Source organism: Rhineura floridana, chromosome 14, assembly GCF_030035675.1.
Source record: "Rhineura floridana isolate rRhiFlo1 chromosome 14, rRhiFlo1.hap2, whole genome shotgun sequence".
NCBI classification, from domain to species: Eukaryota; Metazoa; Chordata; class Lepidosauria; order Squamata; family Rhineuridae; genus Rhineura; species Rhineura floridana.
In genome coordinates, this window is record NC_084493.1 from 2,368,120 (window position 1) to 2,391,293 (window position 23,174).

Sequence of the window (23,174 nt, forward strand, 5' to 3'; positions counted from 1 at the left end):
GCTTAACTCTTTAGTATTATTCTCTCAGGCTTCCTTCCTGAGCGAGGGGCGGGGCTGTTTAAGCTTTTGGCTGCTTTTAATCTCAGCAAGGGGCTGCGCCTTCCAGGCAAGTCTTTTGTGTTTGTTGTTTTCCCACCTAGAACAGCCGGACCTTTCTTTAACCTAGGGAAACAGAGCTTGTGGTTGTGTTTCAGGAAGGCTGAAGCTGCCCTTTTTAGCAAGGACTCAGCTGACTCTCTCCCTGTATGTATCGGTGGAGTTTCCTTTCCCCCCTTCTCTCTGACTGGAATTTAGCCTTGTTTACAGCGTCCCCTGAAGCTTTCCTGCTAGGGTGGTGTTGAAAACTAGCTTTCTATACGCTTCCTTCTCCTAGGATCTGTCTCCTAAGATATAGGTTCTTTCAGGATTTGGCTCCTAGCTCAGGGTGACCTTGGGCTGCCCTTATTAGTTATTTCTCTGAGCTGTTTTACTTCAATTAAATAATGGAATAAATGGGAGCTACTTACCCTCTTTTCGCTCTGCTGCTTAACTCGCCTTGATGCTTTGTCAGCTGGGGCCTTGACGCTTCGTCAGCTGGGGCTCCCTCTAGCTCTAGTCCTCCACTGGAAGGACTGCCCCATTTATTCCTACTCTTTGCTTCCTGCTTTCTAGCCAGTTCCTGATCTGCAAGAGGACCTCTCCTCTTATTCCATGACTGCTAAGCTTACTCAGGAGCCTTTGGTGAGATACTTGTGAAAGGCTTTTTTAAAGTCCATGTATACCATGTCAACGGGATCATTTCTATCTATATGCTTGTTGGCACTCTCAAAGAACTCTAATAGGTTGGTGAGACAGCCCTTACCCTTGCAGAATCTATGATGGTTCTGCTTCAGCAAGGCCTGTTCTTCTATATGCTTGGTTATTTTATCTTTAACTCTGCTTTCCACCAGTTTTCCCAGTACAGATGTTAGGCTGACCCACTGGATCCCTTTAAAAAATGGTGTAACATTGGCTACTTCCTAGTTCTCAGGTATGGAGGTTGATCTTAAGGACAAATTACATATTTTTGTTAGAAGACCAGCAATTGCACATTTGAGTTCTTGGAGAATTCTCGGGTGGATGGCATCCGGACCTAGAGATCAGTCAGTTTTTATTTTGTCTATTAGGCCTAGTACTTCATATCTCATCATCTCTATCTGCTTCAGTTCCTCAGATTCCCTTCTTGCAAAAGTTAGTTCAGGCACAGGAGTCTGCCCTATATCAAAAGCTGATCTGAGAAATGCTCAATTTCCCTAAAGGCACCCAGTGGTGTCCGTGGCTGTTATGGGCTTTGAAAACAGGATCAGCAATCACCAATAAACCAGACCATGTTTTTAGAAACGGTGAGTAAAGGCAAAAATTGAGCTGACAATTTAGTTATAAAATCAGAACTGAAGGGACAACAGCATTTCCATCAAACAGAGGAAACATCTAAATCCAGAACAATAAAATAAAAAGGAAGATCCCAACTGTTGCACTTGGAAGCAACCTGATTGGAAGGACGAAGGTGCCCTCAGATAGCACTTCAAGTACAGTTTATTAGTGTGTGATATTAAAAGGGTGTTTTTATTGCATGATATAATGCAATGGGAACGTGGGCACTCTGCAGAAAGACCTTGTACTCAGAAGTGTAATGAACCCAGAGCCCGACAAACATTATACTGTACATTAACCTATCGTTAACAGCACATTAGGGCTGGGGGCATTGCACGCTTGCTGGTCAGGACTCCAGTCAGGACAGCACAGAGGAAAAAGGGAGGAAAAGCACACTTAAAGCAAATAGATAAAATAAATATTCCTCATGGCTACAGGGCCCGATTGGTAAAAGGATCTTCTCGCAGCTTAGTATGCAATTGTGAGACTTCTCACTGCAAAAACAACAATGAACAGAGCAGCCTTATCTGGAGGTATTTAAAAATGAGACTTTGGTGGTCTCTGCAATGGTGCAGCATGGCTTTTCAATGAACAGAACATGGCAGCCACAGGGTCCCCTCTATCTAAATGTTGTGTACAATCTTCTTTGGGTCAACCCTGACACATTTTTATAACTGCTGTCTTTTCTTGTTAAGCTTCCCTTAGTAGTTGGTCTTTATTCTCTCCTGATCAGCAGCCACCAAAATTAGTTGGGAACCTTTGCAAAAGGGCTTCTGAAATAAATCTTGGAGTCAGCTTGTTGACTACTGTTCCCTTGTGACAGAGACCTTTGGCTGTTGCCTCTTCCTCCCCAAACTTCTGCCTTTGCAATGCTGCTCCATTTGGTTATAGCACCATCCCCAACACACTTCATTCATTCAAGTCCTTACTCAAAATCCAAAATATTTTTAGCAATGTATTTCCAGGCCCACTGGAGCCTTGCTTTACTCACTTCATCACTGCCATAAGACTCCCACCAAATGTGGCTGTGACTCATTGTCAGTTCCCAACTGCTCATTTAAAGTGAGTGTAAGACAGAGGCAGGACTGTCTCACTCCTGTACCTTGCACACACCTCCGTGGCACAGCTGATGTTGCACAAAGGTTAAACAGTACCAACAGCAGTACTAGAAATCAACAGTATCTGGGCCAGGTGTGATAAAACAACCAAGAATGGACTTCAGTACTTCTTGGTCCACTGGAAAGGTTTTTGCTATACTTGCCTACAGTAGAAAAGAAACAGACCAAGTGAGACAATAACCCTTTTATTTGGACCAATTAGTGTTCAAAAAAAGTCAAAGCGCTAGCTTTTCAGTTATACAAGACTCTTCAGAGGACTGGATGTCTGCAAGTTTTCAGACTATTAGGAAAGCTCTGAGCACCCAAAGTGCAACCAGTTCACTTCCACTGCCATTTGAAAATGGTGAAGGTGGCCTCTTGCACGGTTCGGCACCCTATCACACACTGTAATTAAAATGTTCATTAATGTACATGAGAGGCAATAGCTTTGAATTGTACAGAAAGCTCAAGATGAGGCTTTGAGAGTTGCCATTTTAAAATCTCTCCCTCAGAATCGCTGCAAACATTAATCATCCCCACACTTCAAATGTTCTGATATCCACCTGGCTACACTATTAAAATAAAACTTGCTGCCCCAGGGAAATCCTACTTATTCTTAATTGTTTTGAGGCTTTGATGGGCTTTTAATCTAAGATTAATTTATGCAATTTTAAATAACTCTTCTTATGATTAATAAGCTTGAAAATTAAAAGGAGTCTAAAGCAATTATAATGAGTATTTGGTCATAACCTCATTAGGAGGAGTGAAGGGATACAATACTGGAATCCTTACAAGATCACAATTTAAGGTTACTTCCAGAGAAGTCAAACACAGCTCTCCAAATCGCAAAGGCAGATTAAGCCAGGTCATTTGAGGGGAAATAGTGGGCCTGTCTGGATCACCACACTTACGTTATCGTCTGAGGAGCAATGTAAGCCTAAGTAGGAGAGAGAATCAGCATAGTTCAGAACCCAGCAAAAAGCACACTATTTCTGAAGTTGTTTTCCTTCAGGCAGTAATTCTTTCTGGTTTTCAAAACTGCCAGCAACTATTACTATCCTAAAATTACCGGTATGTGTCAAGACCTTGTGTACCAGCTCCTCTTCCAGTGAGATAAGAAGAGCCAGGCAGCTGTATCAGGCCAAAGCGGCCCATCTAATCCAACGTCCTGTTCTCACAGTGGCCAGCCAGAGGCCCCAAAAGGAGGCCCACAAGCAGGACCGGAGTGCAACAGCAGCCATTCCCACTAGCTACTAGCACCCAGAGGCATATTTCCTCTGATAGTGGAAGTAGTACAAAGACATCATGACTAGCCCTGGATAGCCTTATTCTCTATGAAATCCCCTTTTAAAGCTGTCCTTAACTGGGGCCATCATGATATCACGTGGTAGCAAATTCTAAGTTTGCACTGTGCAAAGAACTTCCTTTCCGATGTTCAAAATCTCCCAACATTCAGCTTTACTAGATGGCCCACTGGGTTCTAGTATTATGCAAGAGGAAGAAACTCTTCTCTCTGTCCACATTCCCCACACCATACAAAAATCTTACACACATCTATCATGTCCCCCTGTTATTTTTCTTTTTCTAAACTAAGAAGCCCCAAATATTATAACCTTTCCTCATGGGAGATTGCTCTACCCCCTTGAACATTTTGCTCACCCTTTTCTGCACCTTTTCTAGCTCTACAATTTCCTTTTTCAGATGTGGCAACCAGAACTCTGTATACAGTATTCCAAATGTGGTCACACTATGAATCCAGATTAATTTGGGTGGGGGAGGGGAAGGGAGAGAGGAAGGGAGAGTAAAGCTATTTAGGTCTGGTAGTGCCTAAAACCTTCATTGAACCAAGAATGCACTGTGGGTCGGGAGATCTGAACAGCCTTGATGTTACTTTGCGTTTCTTCATTCTTAAAGTAAAAAACTCTCATTGCACAATGGAATCTACCCATAAGCTGATTCACAGACTGGAAGCCAAGCCAAGGCTAAATAGCCCTCTGTCTAGAAGGACCCAACATGTGAACTCTTTTCATATGCCATTCTGTACATACCCAAAAAAGTGTTCTAGAAATTAATTAAATAGATCAAAAAGTAAATAACTTTAGCATTTATATAGCACTTTAGAACATTCAATGCATTTCCCGTACAATAATCCTTATAACAACTCTGCAGGTCGTATGTTGGCCAGAACAGAAGAGGTGAAGAGTTTGGGGTGGTTGTTGCTTTTATCTGGTGTGTCGAGAAAGGCAGGGGAGGGCTATTTTTTTCTACAATCCAAACTGGTCATGCACTTAATGTATGCTTACCACATCTGCGCTTCCACGTTGGGTTGAAACAAATGAGGGAAGGGAGTCTTTGATGTCAAAATGCCACTGACTCTCTTCTGCACAAGCTCATTGTCAGCTAGCCATGTTTTCCTTTTCCCTTTAACCGCTAAACCATCTCCACTACTCAGCTCTGCCAGGGCAGCACTTTAGGACAGAAGCCCAGGGCCCCTTTCATCAGAATGAGCAGCAGCCCACTACTCCCCACCTAGCAGGGCTGGCTCACCACATTTTGAAGTAAGTGAACTTATTGCCATCAAAAGAGCTCCCCCCTCCAATAAAACATCATTAACTCCAGAGTCTAATTGTGCTCATCTAATCTAGGCAGCCCGCACCCTTCTCTTCCCCCCCCCTCTCTCTCACACACACACGGCTAAATATTTTATTTATTTAATTTATATGCCACTCTTCCTCCTAGAAAGAGCCCAGGGTGGCAAACAAAAACACTAAAAACACTCTAAAACATCTCAAAAACAAAAGACTTTAAAAACATCTTAAAACAAAACATCTTAAAACAGCTTTAAAGAAGCAATTCCAACACAGATGCAGACTGGGATAAGGTCTCCACTTAAAAGGCTTGTTGAAAGAGGAAGGTCTTCAGTAGGCACTGAAAAGATAACAGAAATGGCGCCTGTCTAATATTTGAGGAAATTCCAAAGGGTAGGTGCCACAAACACTAAAGGTCCGCTTCCTGTGTTGTGCAGAATGGACCTCCTGATAAGATGGTGTCTTCAGGAGGCCCTCACCTGCAGAGCGCAGTGACTGACTGGGTATATAAGTGGTAAGACTATCTTTCAGGCATTGTCAATATATGTCAGTAGTCATGGCAGCATTGCCAGTGGGTGCCTTATTATTAATACTTCTATTTAATATTAAATTTATATCCCACCTTTCCTCTAAGAAGTTCAAGGTGGCATACAAACATGGTTCTCCCCCTCCCAATTTATCCTCACAACAACCTTATGAGGTAAGTTAGGCTGAGAGACAGTGACTGGTCCAAGGTCACCCAGTCCCAGGATTTTTATATATCTCTATCTCTGTCTATTTATATAAATACCACAACTGGTTCAACATCTCGAATTCTATTCCAAATAAGCAGATGGATTTGTAAGAGAGAGCCAGGTTTTCCATTATCTACAACGTCCCACTACTTGTGTTAATAAAACACAAACTTTGCAGTGGTGCAGTTAACAATCAGGGACCTTAGAGAAGTGAAGCGTTCTCTCTCTCTCTCTCTCTCTCTCTCTCTCTCTCTGTGTGTGTGTGTGTGTGTGTGTGTGTATAAAATAATGTTTACTTTAGAAATTAGAAAGTGGAGCAGGCAGCAAACACAGAGGTTGATTGAGACAAAATTTAAATTCCTGTCAAGCCCATTTAAACACAGGGGCCCTTCATAGCCAATTAGTTGCTCCGTGTGAATGCAGGATAAACTTAGGCCTGGTCACTGTTAGAAGAGAGCAGACCCACTGTGATGTGCCAGGGAAGGAAAAAATTAACTAAAATCAGGAGTGTATGAAATATTTATCCTCCCAGCTTATCACGATGGGGTTTGCAAAGTGTAAATGAGACAAAAATCGATTCCTCTTCGCCCTCAAATCAATCCCCCCAAATGGGTCGGGGCATCTGTTTCCACTAAATTTTGTTTACTATGGCAGATTTTGCCTTAATTGTGGTTGTTTATCTCCTACTGTCCCTAGGGCCCTAATCTCCCGATAACTAATACTTAACACTCATTCCATATCTAAAGCTACTTCGAATCCTCAACAGGTTTCGGGGGCTCTTAAAATTATTGAAACTGTGGAGACAGGAGACAGAGTCGCTTTGTGAGAGGAGCATTCTCTTCTCTACAACCAGCTGGGTCCAATCACCACCAGGGATGGAGACAACAAAGGTGCTAAAAGGCTCTTTCACAATTGCAATTGTGCCACCGGGAATTCAGGGGATAAAAAAGAGCTTTGATGGAGAAGGGGGGGCGGGAGAGAGAGAATCCAAACAAGAGATTTGTGGCAGTCTAGCCAAAGAAAGTTACTGTCATAATGAAATTCTGTCAATCACCATGAAAATCCAATTAAGAACTGTTTAGCATAGGCTCTCTTAAGTAGAACTACTTAAAGACGTAATTTTTTCAATTCCACAAATGAAAAAGTGCTTTTGGAGTTATTTAAACAAGATCAGGAGTTCCTCCCACAAATCCTGGGCATGCATGTGTGTGTGAGTACACAAACACACCAGTTCAATGTTTTAAAGGCATAGCATTGTATATACCCAATGAAGACCTTTCTTTAATATTTACACTACCCAAGGAGAGATGAAGGGCTACTACCATGATTTTTTTTATTTTTCAGTGTAAAGGGAGAATGCCTATTCCTGCCCCCTGCCTGTAGTATCTGCCAATTCAATTCATCCTGTTCCAGCTGAAAGTCTATTTTGATCTGTTTAGACATATCATTAAGGGACTTGAACACGTACACTGTTCATTTCAATGGGGCTTGCATAGGAGGAGTCCCCAGAGGATTATGTCCTAGATTAACAAGGAAGCATTGACTTATCTGCTGTTAACACTGCATGATATCAGATCAATTCATACAACCATGCACAGACCTCTGTAAACATAAGTACACAGGGCAAAATGGCGATGGCCCTCACTCAGGTAGAATAGCTTTCATCCTTCAGTGAGATATGTGGAAAACCTTGGTATACAATGAGTGGCCTCTGGGGAAAGGGCCTCCTTTGTGGTGGCACTCCTGTCACCAGGGAAGTTTGCCTGATGCTTTTCTTATCTTTCTGGTGCCAGGTGAAATCCATATTACTTTCATAGACCTTTTAACAGATCTACTCCCTGTCTAATTTTGTTTTATGCTGCTTTTGGTTGCTTTAAGTTATAATGCTGCTGTGTTTTTCTCTCGTTATGCTACCCTGGAAAATTTCTCTTGAAGGACAGGATATAAATAATAAATAATAGAGGAAAAAGTAACCATATCCTGTGCTACGAATCAGTCTGGCTGCTTGAGAGGAGGAAATCAGCCAATGGCTTTGCTATGCAGTCAACGGTAATACACACTGAACTGGTTGGATTTCAGTTGCACAAATCTACCTTTTGGGGCTTCTCTAGAAGATCAAAGGAGCAAGCGTGGGTATTTTTCTATGTTCTTATAGTATTAGTTCAAACTGGCAACGTACGTTTTTACCAGCATACGCAAAAGCAGGCCTGAAAGCATCAGCTGATTAATTATACCATAATTCAGTACATGCAGGTTTGAAAAGGTGGGATTTAAGTGGAGCTGTTCCATTCTGACAGCTCTGCCGTCAAAAATCGCTATACATCAGGCATGGAAACAAGCACCCTGTCACAAAGATTCCTCTAGCAGTCTGTGGGCTTGTGTGAATTTTGGTGGGGAAACACGGCTGTTTCTAACACAGCTCCACATCCTACTTCTGCCACATAAGAAATGTTTACATACATAGACAGAGGAAGATAGCAGGAAACTCTCCTGAGAGCTTCCTTTCTGCCTCCTGTCACTTGATGAATTGGCTTTATAATCCAGAAAATAGGCTCCTTTTTCCTGTAATTATACCACAGCATCTAGGAGTTTGAAACTATTACTTGCCAGCACTGCATATATTGTAGATTTAGTTACCAGCTTTTACGGTCAAATAGTTTATACAACTACAAACTTTTAATAGTAGGCAGGGGATACATTACTTCTGTTCTCTAGCGGGTCACAAAACTACAAGAACTTCCCAATGGTTTTAAGGGAAGATAAAAGCATGGGATTCCCACAACGTAAAAACATTGAAGATATTTTTTTTAAAAAAATGAATAGGCAGCTAACTAGAAATATTCAATATTTGCAGAAATCAAATCTAATCAAAGGCTGCATCTGTTATTTTTGCATAGGGATATCTGTAATTTGCAACTATTTCCCAACGTTTTTTAAAATGAGATATATTTTGAAAATCATGTAGCTACACACAGATATGGCAATTTTATTTTGTTAAAGGCTTGTTGTTTTATTATTATAGCTGATTTTACTCAGGGCTGACATCCAATGAAACCACCAATGCGGTTAGGCAAGCAACGCTGGCCCAGCTGAATTAGCCAATGGGGATAAGCCGCCTTTCCCTCTCCACTTGCACTTATAGTGAGGGTGTTGTTGTCCTGACTGGCCATAATGGCACCATGACATTATGACTATGTGATCCCTGACTGGCTAGGATCATGCAGTGCAGAAGCCCTTTCAAATTTAAAAAAGGACACTGAAGCAGCAGCCAATTCAGAGAAAAAAGGCTTACCACAGGTGTGTGTGTGTGCGTGCGGAAATGTATGAAAGAACGGAATGCAGGGGTTGTGTGCATGAATCCTTTCACATCCAAGTCCAAAATGGCAACTTTTGCATGACAAATCAGCGGTCATAAAAAGTTGGCACGGCATTTATCATCTCATACACCAAGGCTTCCCACTTAGATGCCCACCTGGCTCACTTTGCTTCTTATACTGCAATGGAAGGGTGAATTCTTGCCAGCTGGGCTGGGCTTTTCTGGGGCACAATCTGGCAGGCAGGAAGTCCTTCACATCCCCCATTCTTCCTGAACTGCTTGGTAGGAGTGGCGGGAGAAGGGGAAACCTCCAGCTGGAAAAGAAGCCTCGTTTATGAGAGAGACTTGGAGTGAGACAAGGAGAGCCGAAGTGCCAAAAGGGCCCAGAAGGTCTGGTCATCTTTGGTGTGGACAGAGTAGTGAGTCTGCTATGGGCTTAGCTGAAGGACCTTTTTTTCCTTCACCTCCTGCCCTAGAGCAGAGAATGCTTCAGATGAGGGATGGCCTTAAGAAACGCTCTGGTTTGCGCTTAACTTCCTAGCAATAGCACATGCTTCACTAGGAAACTCACCAAGGGACCACAACAGCGTCTTAAAAAAAAAATCACACAGCCGTGCAAAAGCCCCAGAAATGGGGCCATCTTTTTAAACAATTCTCAAAAGCAGGCCGGTGCTACTGGGAGACAATTTCCATGTTAGCATGCTTGCTGAAACACTCTCTGCCACTGAACAGCAAGAACAGATAATAACCATTAGTAAATCAAACTCCTTGGCAATATCCAGCTGTGTCTCGCACATTTACATACAGATAGAATGGGTATATGTTTTTAATATGTATGCGATAACGCACTTTCCCCACAGCTGAAGTGTGTCTTACAAAAGGAGGAGGCGAATGGGAACGGCATTGCCATGAGATAATAAAGTGACCTAGATAAAGTATTAGCCAGCGATTGATCTCAAACAGGGGAAGGCTGCCTTTCTCTGACCTGGTTACTTACTATGCATAGATTCCATTAAATAGAGCTTAGGAATTGAAAGCTTCGAGAAAACGGTGCCACTGAGGCTGAGATCGACAGTGTCCAGGTTGGAGTGCACAAATGCATAACCTTGTGTGCCACGTGGGTTCCCATAGCATTCAGCCACACCTGGAGAACACACCTCTCATCAGATAAAAGCAAATCTCCTACCAGGCCAGAGCCTGGTTTAGATTTCAGATAGAGGTGCATTGAGATAAACAATCCTTGTCATGTTTTTCTGAGAACCTGCAGATTCCTTCATGATACCGAAGCAGAAAAAGTGCTTTAAAGAAACCAAAACCATTGCCTATTTATAAGCCTGTAGAATGACTGAAAAGATGGATCTTTTTCATTTGCTCAAATAATAACTCAAAAATGATGCAAACTTTGTAAAGAATGACACAAGCTTTCAAGTTTCATTGAACTCTTCATCTGGCAAAATGACTAAGCAGTGTGGTAACATGGACAGTGAGTGACTTAGAACAGGGAGACTTGGCCTTGAATGTCCATTTGGGCATGACGCTCACTGGGTGACCTTGGGCTAGTCAGACATTGTCAATATAAAAACAAATCTGCAGGGCTCTTGTGAGGACAGAATGGGACAACATGCCCCTATCCTGGAAGAAGGACAGGATGCTAATAGGGTAAAATGAAAAATACATAGAATAGGCTTTTGCGTGTCTAAACGTGGGCTAATGCCGCTGTCAAATGGCAGACACAGTTACTAATTACATTTTTTCAGGCACTTGGCTCAAGGTGGAGGATCTCCCCAATTTTCAGGTTATTTTGCTTTGTATTTACGTGGAGCTTACATTAACACTCTCAAAAAGCCCCCTCTGATCTGTTGGGTTCAAACACGCACACACACACGCACACACACACACGCACGCACGCACACACACACGCACACGCACGCACGCGCGCGCACGCACGCACACACACACACACACACACAGAGAGAGAGAGAGAGAGAGAGAGAGAGAACAAACGCACTCTGTACCACCAGCTCATCTCTCTGCTACTCTTCTCTTGTATTTCAATTCATTTTAAAATGGGGATCTGCAGGAAAACCTCCTGGAAGATGATGCCCGAGGCCACGTCCTGGTGGAACGGATGCCCCTAACTTCAATGGGAGCTACATCAGGAAGGGATGTTGGGATATGAGATTATAAACACTTAAAAACCTGGCTTTTTGAAATGCATTTAATAATTTAGTAATCATTGTGGGAAAAGACTGGAGCTCAACTTTTTGCTGCCACCCTTTAATTATGCTAAATTGCCTGTACAGTCCCAATGCCTGCAATGGCTAATATCTAGAGAGCAGCACACATCCGTCTTTATTCCTCCTCCACCTCCTTCCCTTCACTGCTTATGAATGACTTACAAATGACCTACAACAATTTTCACCAAGCGGGTGCCCTCCAGATGCTTTGGACGACAACTCCCATTGGCCCAAGCCGGCAAAACTGGCACCAGGTTGAGAGCCTCTCTTATCCAGGAAGCTTTCAAAAGTCTTGCCCACCTTTTGCTTTGGTGGTTAGATCACTCACTATCTCTTTTCTGGAAAATTCAATGCTGCAGAATGAATTGTCAGAATATGTGGTGACGGCTACTAACTTAGATGGCTTTCAGAAAGGCTCAGAGAGAAATTTATGCAGGAGGAGAGGTTAACAGCTATTAGCCATGACAGCTAAAAGGAATGTCCATGAAACAGACCACAAGACACCAGAAGCTGGGGATAAACAACACTGAGAACATAGGAACAGCCCTGCTGGATCAGACCAGTGGCCCACTTAGTCTATAATTCTGTTCTCACAGTGGGCAGCCAGATGCCCATGGGAGGCCTGCAAGCAGGACCTGAGTGCAACGCCCCCCTCCCCACTTGCCATTTCTGGCAACACGCTGCCACCACCACGCCCTACATGTGAACATCCAGAAACATGTGGCTGGTCATAGTTAGAAGCAAAATGGGTCTTGACCTGGCCCAGTATGGCAGCCCGTATGTCCTGGGCCTGGGTTTCCTCAGATCTGATCCTCAAGCTGCTTATACCACTTCCGTCCCACAAACACACAGCTTCTAGGAACCTGACAACCCAGCACAATGTGTGTCCTGCAGATGGGTTTCCACAGATTTATTTTTTATATGTAACCAAGGGTTGCTTTGCTGCTGTGTTCAAATAGCTCTGCTTACCAAACATATCAACGCATGTGCATTTGCTTAGCTGGGGAAAGGTGGCATGAATAGGCAACATAAAATGATAGGCCTGTGCCACCTCACTTCAGGAGTAGAAGCAAGAATGTTGGGCCAAGCCAGGAAAAATCTGAGAAAGAAACAAAACAAATCTGGGGCACAATCTGCCAGGAACTTCTGTACAAGTCCCACTGAAATTAATGAAACGGTGCAAGAGCCATTTGGGTCCCTCCACATGTAATGTCCCCTGCCCTTTTGGATCCATGTCTGCACAAGTACAGCTAGATTTTTCTGCATAGCCAAGGACTCCTTCCAGTACTGAATGACCAGCCAGGCTTTAGAAGCCCATTTTCAGTGAAGGGAAAGCAATGTAGGAGAAAGCATTAAATCTTTAAAAAAACAAGTCTCTTTTTTGAAGCCGTCAGGCTTTCTTTTTTAATTATTAAAGGGTGGGGGAAGATACTGTCCTATGAATAGAATCAGGCACTTCAGGGCAGGTAGTTGGAAAGATATATAACTCTACGTTGCTTTTCCTATAGGCACTCACCCCTTGGCCTCCGTCTTTATGACTTTACACCCTGGAGTGGTGTTATAGCTTCTGAACACACACATATATACTGAGGGTTGGAAGTGTGATCTGCAGATGTTTTATTTATAAGTGGCAGGCCTATTGCATCACGAAAAACATGCATTTACAAAGAGATACAGGTTTTATGAAACCCCATTCTGCTGGTTTAATAGTCAAGCTACCCAGCCATAGAATAACAACGCGTAAGGTAAATGCATCTCCATCTCTAGAACCTGTTCCAAGTTCTCTCAGATGTGACTAAGTGCAGGAACCTTCCAACCATCAAAAGTTAATAAAAAAAAGAGAGAGGCAAATTAAGGCAGCCTCAACCATCACTACCCAGAGACAGAATATGGACGGTGTGGAGAAAAATACCAAGTTCCACCTCACTAAGGTAATTCAACAATTGCCTAAGAGCTCTCTTCAACATCAGCAGAAATTACTCACATCCAAATTTAGATATATGGTCAAATATCTGACAAACGTGATGCACACACAGAAGAGTTGAGGAGGGAGGTGGCATCTCTAGGGCTTGGACTAGAGCAGTGGCATTTTAGACTTTTCCCCTTTCAACAACACACACACTCCTCACTCCACCCTCCTGCTTGAAATCTGCTTTGTATCATCCTTTTAGGTTTAAAAGTGGGAGGGTGCACAGCTGTTTGAAGAGCACAGGCTGAAGCTCCCACCTGGTGGTGTTCAATTCTTTGTCTCTCTGACAAATGTTCTTTCATTTTGGTGGGGGACATGTAACCCATCTCACTTTCCTGCTACAGATTTCCACTGGAAAAGTGAAAAGAACCTTGGCTGATAAAATACAAAGGTGAGCTATGGGTAAATGCACACTGAAGATATTTTGTTTAAAAAAAGAAAAGATAAATATTTCATTATTATACACTGTTAGTACGGACAGAAACAAAGGGCAACCTAAAAAAAGGTTTTTTTAGGTTAATGAGCTTTGTTGCTTATTTTTCTTTGTGCACTGGTAAATGTTAACCTGTATGCAAAATAAAGGATGCTAAAAATAAAAGACTTTTTTTTTTTTGCATGAGATGAGATGTTCTGCATCTTGGTGAGGCAGAACATCTCATCTTATATGAAAAAGTCACACAGATGTCCCCAAATCAGTTTTACAATAGGAACATAGACTAGTGCCGATGTATGCCATAAATGCTGATACAAAGGTCATGGAAATTGATGGAACATTTAGTAAAGAAAAAAGTTTTAAAAGAAATCATTCTTTTAAAACTATTTTAATTTACTGAAATAGTTCAATAAATTAAATTAAGGAAGAAATCTGAGTAATTTCTAACACAGAAAGTCTCTTGCTTTGACCAAGAAACCTTTTCGTGAAATGTGGCCTTTACCTGCTGTCATGATAGTGAAACTAAGAGATACGTTTATGCATGTTTCACCATCGTCTGCTGATTGACAGAGCTGGAAGCAAAATTTTCATTTAATGTCAGTTAACTTATGGAGAACCCCCACCCCACCAAACATCTGCATGTAACAAATCAGTAAAACTTTTGTTGTTTGAGCCTCAATGAGAAGATGGAAGATTTACTCACCATTAATTCCTCAGGGGCTGGACGTTCCTTTGGGTGCTTTCTCATACTGTGCAACAAAAAGCCAACAAGACAGCAAACAGACTGTGTTAAAAAGGACTAGCCTTTTACCTAATTAGCTTAGAACATTAAAGTTCTTTTGTTAATAATAATAATAATAAAATTTTATTTAATTAGTCGCCCATCTGTCTGCCTAAGCGGACACTCTGGGCGACGTACACAATATAAATACAATGTAAAAACATATACATACAACAAATTACAATATTAACAGCAATTCATCTAACCATCCTTCAGTAATACAATATAAAGACCTAACCCACCCCAGAAATCCCATAGGCCTGCCTGAACAGCCAGGTCTTTAAAGCTTGGCGAAAAGCCATCAGGGAGGAGGCGTGACGAAGGTCAAAAGGAAGCAAGTTCCAGAGGGTGGGGGCCACGATCGAAAAGGCCCTCTCTCTGGTCTGCACCAGTCTAGCTGTTTTCACCGGTGGGACCGAGAGAAGGTCTTGTGAGGCTGATCTTGTTTGGCGGCATATTTGGTGATATTGGAGGTGTTCCTTCAGATAGACTGGGCCGGAACCGTATAGGGTTTTAAAGGTTAGTACCAACACCTTGAATGAGGCCCGGTACACAACTGGCAGCCAGTGTAACTCCATCAATACTGGGGTAACATGATCTCGGTGACGGCTCTGCTTTATTAAGCGTGCCGCCACATTCTGTACCAGTTGTAATTTCCGGACCGTCTTCAGGGGTAACCCCACGTAGAGCGCATTACAATAGTCTAATTGAGAGGAGACCAGGGCATGTATCACTCATGGGAGCAGGTGTAAAGGAAGGTAGGGACGCAGCCTTTGTACCAGACGAAGTTGGTACCAAGCTGCCCGGCTCACTGCAGAAACCTGAGCCTCCATAGACAGCTGGGAGTCCAAAATGACCCCTAGGCTGCGGACCTGGTCTTTTAGGGGTAATTTCACCCCATTAAGTACCAGGTCAAAATTTCCCAGCCTTCTCTTATCCTCCACTAGTAACACCTCGGCCTTGTCGGGGTTCAGCTTCAGCCTGTTCTCTCCCATCCATCCACTTACGGACTCCAGGCAATTGGACAAGGTCTCCACAGCCAACTCTGGTGAGGATTTGAATGAGAGATAGAGCTGCGTGTCATCCGCATATTGGTGACACTGCAGCCCAAAACTCCTGATGATGGCCCCCAGCAGTTTCACATAAATGTTAAATAGCATGGGGGAGAGGATAGAGCCCTGTGGCACGCCACAGTTGAGGGGCCAAGGGTCTGAAACCTCCTCCCCTAACGCTACTCGTTGGTATCTGCTGGAGAGATAGGAACGGAACCACCGTAACACAGTGCCTCCTATTCCCAGCCCCTCCAGCCTCTATGGTTGACCAACAGTTAAGAAAAATAAAGAACCCCCACCTCAGAAACTTGAAACTTGAAGAATGGCCCCAAAGGGTGTTTGAAATGTCACTACTTTTCTTTAACTCAAATGCTTCTGCCACAATGCAGTAACCTCACAGAACAACCAAGCCCAGACTGCAGCCTATGCAACTGGCTACAACAGAATGCTTCTTTCAACAGTGAGCAGAGGGGATCCTGTGGCGCCAGGGAAGGCATCTCCAGGCACATATGTGCCTATGTGCACCACTTTGGTGAGCCTTGGGCTAGAGCAGCCTTTCCCAACTAGTGGGCCCCCAGGTGTTGTTGGGCCACAACTCCCATCAGCCTCCGCCAGCATTGCCAATGGTCAGGAAAGATGGGAATTGTGGTCCAACAACACCTCGTGGCCCACTGGTTGGGAAAGGCTGGGCTAGAGCAACCAGTCATATTCCATTTCTCAATGCACTTGGTTTTGGGCCACTTCACACATTACATTTTAGGTGTTAACTCTTAAATATACACATGTGATATGTGAAAGAGACTTACATGTGTCATGCAAGTTTACTCACTCAGGGGCCATGACTGACCAAGTCAGGTTTGCTCCTGTGTAATGTGTAAAATGCACCTTTACATCAGCAGATGAAGGAAAGGTTCACACATGACTGCCCCCTCCCCTTTATGGCAGCTCTTCTTGCAGGAGCTGTACAATGTGTGAACTGGAACCTCACAGGGAATCCAGCTGCAGCATCCTCTGTTATTCATTACCCCCTTACCCCGATCAAGGAAGTTATGGCAACCAAGTTCTGCCTCTTCCAGTACTTACCACAATAAGCTTTTACATATAACAAACTTTTAAACAACAATTCACACATATTTCTTCAGCAACTCAGACAGCAACTCTCTGCTAAGGCCAGGATTAATATCCCCTTACTGAGGTGGAAGGCTAAGAGAATAGTGTCCTAAGGCCAGTAGGTAAATCTGCGTCTGCAATGAGATTTGAACTGGGAGCTCACCTGTCTTGCGGCTCACACTCTCAACCCCTGCACTACACCAGTTATGCAAGCAGACCACTCTTCTAAGAGGCACACAGTGGCTGTAACTGAGTGGCAGAGCATCTGTTTTGCATGCAGAAGGGCCCAGGTTCAATCCCTGGTATCTTCAGGTAGGGCTGGGACCCCTGCCAGAAACCGCAGGGAAAAAGAAGAGCCGCTGCCAGTTAGTGTTGATAATACTGAGCTACATGGACCAATGGCCTGACAGCTTCCTAAGGCAACTTCCTGTGTTCCTAATAGAAGCGGCAGAGTGTAGTATGTGAACTGGGCAGCCCTACCTGTTTTTTTCCTGGGCAATTTTAATGGCACAAGTTGCCATTGCACACAATACACCAGGCCTCTCTGCTGTGTATTCTCTGTCTGTTTCAGAGTGACCCATGTATGTCTTCTGCACAAGTCCCACTGAACTTAAAGGAGAACAGAAACAGCAGCAGAAAAACCTGGTGGATCGCTCCCCTTGTAACTAATAACCATGGAAGTTTGCATTCTTACAAGCCATTCAAAGCCGCCTTGGCAACACTCTTAATCTGACATTCCAAAGTAGCTGGATCTCATGGGAGAACAAGGACTATTATCTCCCATCATTTATGCTTCAGCATGACATCTGTGGACATTTCTATAGAGGTTAGCTCTCCTCCTGCCTCAATTAAAAAATAAAAAAATGATATCCTTTCAGATTAATCTCTGGGAAGAGACAGAAAGGTACAGCCCCCTGCACTTCAGTTAGCACAAGCAGGATAGATCACCAACAATTATGGCTGCAGCATAAAAACCTAATCTACCCCAAACGGGATCAGTCTTATAATAAGCATAAACCTTGTATTTATTATTTCAATTAACTGTAAAGTAACACTGTTAATTCTTCTGTCAAAACACACCCCTTTGGGACATTCTAGGGAAGGTTCTCTCACATTATTTCAAGTTTACATAATCTTGAGTTTATCCAAATGCCTCTCCTTGTTAGGAGCTGATCCCTGGCCAGTTCTTTGGAAGCAAATTCTATTGACGTCAATCAAACTTTTTACTTCTAAAAAAAGGGGGCATTAGAAGCAAGGACCCTAAGGGTATTTTCTGAGAATCAGTTGCGATCCGTATATTTTCACACACAGATTCCTATCAAAACAGCAAATAGTTGGCCCAATTCTGTTTGATGTGGAGCAGGCGTCTCCTTTTCTAGCTTCTTCAAGAAAGCACGTTTCAATCCAACCCCTCTCATAAAAGAAATGAGATCCTCAGTTTGTCTGAAAACTGTGTGTGTTTCACTTTGTTAAATTATATCCATTGAGAGATTTTGTCCAGAAAGTTCATTTTGACATAAAAAAGAGGAATTGTTCTTCACCAGATCCACAACATCTAGACCAAGCTAAATCTCTCTCTCATTCTTTTATCCCCGGCTTATTAGCTTTTTGTATAAATGAGACATTAACACGTCTTCATTGTAATAGGTTCTACTTAGATCTTTAACCTTTTGGTGCTCAGGAGACTCCTTTTTAAAACTAGATTCCTTTTTAAAAAAAAATCCCCCAGTTAATTTAAGTGGCCTTGCACTCAACAAGGCAGTTTGTTTGGAAGAAACAAAACATGCCCTACGGTGTGGTTTAAAATACAGCCCTTACCAATGAGAGCCCCCTTTTCAAAGAAGAATTCCATAAAATCACTTCTAAATGAAAAGCCCACAGATTAATCAAGTGCATTGTTTACCCCATCTAAAAAGGAATATGAGAATGCCTGAATAATAGAGTTATAAATATGATTATCTGCCATCCTTCTTTTTCAAGTGATTTAAAACGCACCGACCCACCCCAATTCCTTGAAAATACACCCAGATCCCCAACCGTTTATTAAAACAGGAGCGGGGGTAAAAATTGTCCCTCTGAAGTGCTTTTATGACCCTTTGTGTAAATAACGTTTACATAATTTAAACAGTTTGCTCAGCTTTGCTGGCCCAGCTGCCCAAGGCCTGCCAAGTCCCTGGCGTCTCTGGAAGGATGCAGTGAAAGCCATAAGGTCCTGTGGTACTGTGGAGTTAATGGCATGTATCATTTACATTGAGGGCACGGCACATTTGCAAACGAAGCTTACCATTGAGTGATGAAGTGTACAAAGGGCTCTGAAAACTCCCCAACCGGAAGGACAGGAGATTCCTGCAATTGAGTTTGGATTGGGCAGGATGGGGGGGGGGATGAGGGAGAGAGGGGAGGGAGACAACAACAGCAACAACATCACCAGAAAGTGAAAGTCCAATTTGTTAATTATATAGTAGATTTCAGATGGAAGACAAGCAGGTGTTGATCTTGATTTCAAAAACCAGACTTGGGGTGTGCGTGGGGGGAAGAGAGGGTGAAGAATTGGGAATTTGTTAGAAATTTCACGTTTAAAAATAATGAGTGTTACACAATGGGTAAAAATATGTAGAAGACCAAGAGGAGGTAAAAAAGGGACAATGATAGCCACGGGGCAGAAACGAAGGTAGGGAAAGTGTAAATGAGAAATTAATGATTATTTAAGTAACACCCAAATGGTCTTGTAATTAACAAAGAACTGGGAAATTATTCTTGTGTTGACCTTTGCTTCCTGCATCATAGTTGCTATTTATTTACACTTAGCAATCCCAAATCTTGTTAAGAGTTAGGCAGGAAAGGCCAGGGGGGCATATGTTGAACTAAAATAATAATAATTAAAAAATAGCAAATTGCAAGATGAGTCAATTAACAGCAAGAAATTCACCAAAATTCAAAGCGACTAAATACATTTTAAAAATGCAAGAAACATCCGTGTTATTTCAAAGAGGAATATTTCATCAGCAAAATAGGGATTTACAAATTGAGGAGAGATTCTGCCATGTCTCTTCTCCCCCCACCCCCTGCACGAATGACAGAGAGACTTGCCAGTGTTTATAGTGTAACAGCTCAGGATGTAATGAAATTGCACTGCGGAGTACTTTAACAGTCATCTCATTAGACCTACAGTTGGAACAAGAGAACCACATAAAACAGGAGTCAGCTGCAAATGACTCCGTTCTCATCTATTCTCATTTGCTATTAAAAATACCTTTCGGCAGCTTTTGCCACTGTTTCCCCTGCCCCCCCACTTCCCCCCACCCCGTCCCTGAGTGCTTTGCAAAGTATGATGCATGCACCTATTTAAATTAACAAAGGAATGACTTATTTTAATCTCGCCGTGCTTTGGAGTGCTTTGGCCATTTGCAAGAGTCATATATCATCACATACAACCTTCCAGTGCTGCAGGCAAGAAACTCAGAGCGTGCAGCATTTGGTGGGAGCCAAACAATTTCTCTCGCACACAACTGTGTCAAATGCATGTGTGGGGTTCATTACGGAGGGTTGCGAGGGAAATAGCTTTGATGTGGCGAGGGAAGGGGGGGATTAAAAAAAAGGAGAGGAGATGATGATGATGATGATAAAAGCCACCTCCACAAGATATGTGCGCATGTCATTATCAATGGCGGCAGGGAGATGCGACCACTGAGCTGCTGACGTGATTAGTAAATATACATATAATTGCGACGGCCAATTATCAGAAAAATGAGAGTGGTAATTACAAGACAGAAAATTAACTAGAACTCTTATTAAGGCTTTGTTTTCAATTCAAACAATCGGAAATTGCAGCAAAATACAATTAAATCAAAAGTAACTGAAGAGCAAAAGGCGACGGTATTCCAAGGGTTGCCTCTGACACACATTTTGAGGATTCTGCCATGTGGGGAGGATTACTTTGAACCTGGAAACTGAATGAGTCACAAAGGGTATGGCTACCATTCTCATCTCATCTCGCTTACTTACAACACCAAGAGAAGCAGCCTTCACACAAGCAGCATGTACAGATGCCACATATTCAGCAAGGATACCAAGCAGTTATAGTGCAGGTCAAATGTGCAAATCACATACTTTCTGTCAGTAATCCTGGCAACAGCCCTGTCAGGTAGACCCATATCACCATTCTCATATTGCAGGTGGGTGTGGGGGAGTGTGTGGATGGAGGGGGACTGTCAGGGTGCAAGTCTTGGACTGGGGGCTAGGGTAGGAGCAGTATCAGCTAGGGTTGCTGATTGTACACCACCACCCGGTTCTGGCCAAAGGAGGGAACTGCAAAGAGGCCACCTGCACCAAGAAAGGAAGCCTGTTTGCACCAATAAGAGGGTCAGGTGACATGCCTGTAAAAGGTAAGCTTACCAGGTCAGGCTAACTCACCAGCCTGGGAGAGTTGCTTTCGCTAGCTGCAGAGCCTTTGGCCTCCCCATACCCAATGTCGTAGACACACTTCCAAGGAGGAGACAAGACTGCCTTGGCTAACCCAATGAGTTTGAGACTGAAGCAAGGTTTGAACCCATTGAAGGGCCCAATTCAAGGTGTTGGTATTAACCTTTAAATCCCTATACGGTCTCGGCCCAGTTTATCTGATGGAGCACCTCCAGCGCCACCAACCATGCCGCCCAACAAGATCAGCCACACAGGACCTTCTCTCAATCCCGCCAACTAAAACAGCTAGGTTGGCGGGGACAAGAGAGAGGGCATTTTCAGTGGCGGCCCCCACTCTCTGGAACTCCCTCCCGTATGACCTTCGACATGCCCCTTCCCTGAATGTATTCCACCAAGCTTTGAAGACCTGGCTCTTCAGACAGGCCTTTGGCACTCACGGGGAGGGTTAAATTTTTATGACGAATAGCCTACTACTCTGTACTGGAACTGTTTTATTGTTTTATTGTTATATTGTATTTTATGATGTATTTTATTATGATGTAATGTATTGTTGTTAAATTGTACGTCGCCTAGAGTGGCCATTGGCCAGATAGGCGACCCACAAATTAAATTATTATTATTATTATGAACTCAGGATCTCTCCACTCACACTCCTTGGCAGAAGTGAAGAGTTACAAAAGTGGTGATTAAAAATAAAGGAAGGAAAAATTCCACTACTCAAATCAGCTGCACCCTCCATGACTACTAGCCCTGATGCCTAGGGGTTGAACAAAGGCAGCCCAGTTCTAGCTTCTAAAAACACTGAAAGAGGGGGAAAGAAAGAGAGAAAGAGAACCAACCCAACTGCTTTGTATATCTACAGTTTTGAATACAGAGAAGAGCAATTTGAGGGGGGGGGGAGGATGTTTTGAGTGATGCCTTTGCCTTGTGAATAATGAACAGTTCAGGAAGGTCAACCCATTACAACAGAAGCTGTTTAATTATTAATTATGCCCAATCTACGAGCAAAAGGACAAGTTCAGAATGTTTAATATGTGGTAAACCCCAAACAGGCCCCTCACTTGGGATTTTGCTACTAGCACTCGTCAGCAAGGTGCTCAAGCATAACACGCAAAGCAGCAGAAAATCTGAGCAAGGCAGGGGGAGGGAGGCGACTGAACTTTAAACCCATTCCCTAGTATTTAATTTGTGGAAGTGACAGCCCTCCAGGTGCAGAGCTGAACCATTTGACCAAAGTTAGTGGAATTAGCATTTCTCTGAAGTTGCTCAGAGTGGCAGTATTTTTAGGGACACTAGAGAAACCTCTAAAAAAGCTGGTATAGCCCAGTGGGGAGGAGAGCCTGGCTGGGAGTCCTGAGTCTGTGAGTTCAAATCCCCACTCGTGTCTCCTGGGTGTCAAGGGCCAGCTAGAGATCACCCCCACAGTGAGTGGCTCAGGGGTTACGTGCCCTGCCACCTGTGCAGCCGTGGGCAAGCTGCAGAGTCCCAAGGAGCCCAGTTGCCCCCCAGCTGGCAGTTGTGGACAAGGAAGGGGCTGGCTTGTGCAGCTGTGGCAAGCTGAGCAGGCCCTTGCCAGCTGGGGAGGACTAGCCTCAGAGGGAGGCAATGGGAAACCCCCTCTGAATTCGGCTTACCCTGAACACCCTATTCATAGGGCAGCCATAAGTCAGGATCGACTTGAAGGGAGGCCATTTCCATTTTCAGAGAAGCCTCTGCAACACTGAAGCATTGAGTGCCAATCCAAGGGTGATCCCTCAGAATCCTCTGATCCTTTCCATAATCCCTTTGATCACACAAACACACACTTGACCAGCAAGTTCTCTATATCCATGGACTGTGGGATTTTTAAAAATTCATTCTCTCCATTTCCCAACTTCATAGGCGGGTGTCAATGTTTATGCAGCCAAAATGACAATGCCCAAGCACAAGAGGAAAGTATCAGCATGCTTGGGAGAACCCCCCCCCCCATGCCCTACAGAAGTACAATTTTTAAAAAGCCAAACCGTGGTTAAAGAAATCTAAAACACCACCAAGCATGAAAAC

At 43.4% G+C, this 23,174-nt stretch overlaps 1 protein-coding gene across 6 annotated transcripts in view; it reads right to left on the reverse strand.

Moving 5' to 3' along the window:
* MAP2K5 (mitogen-activated protein kinase kinase 5) overlaps positions 1-23,174 on the reverse strand; it is a 142,777-nt gene that overhangs the window by 14,706 nt on the left and 104,897 nt on the right. For 2 of the 6 annotated variants that reach the window (XM_061595526.1, XM_061595525.1), the window contains 2 exons: positions 18,994-19,055; positions 14,470-14,515 (listed from right to left, as the gene is read on the reverse strand). In XM_061595526.1, coding sequence (XP_061451510.1) covers positions 14,470-14,515; positions 18,994-19,055 — 108 coding nt within the window. Of the gene's footprint in view, positions 1-2,715; positions 2,895-14,469; positions 14,516-18,993; positions 19,056-23,174 lie in introns of those variants that run through there. The other 4 variants (XM_061595530.1, XM_061595528.1, XM_061595527.1 and 1 more) reach the window with 3 other exon arrangements.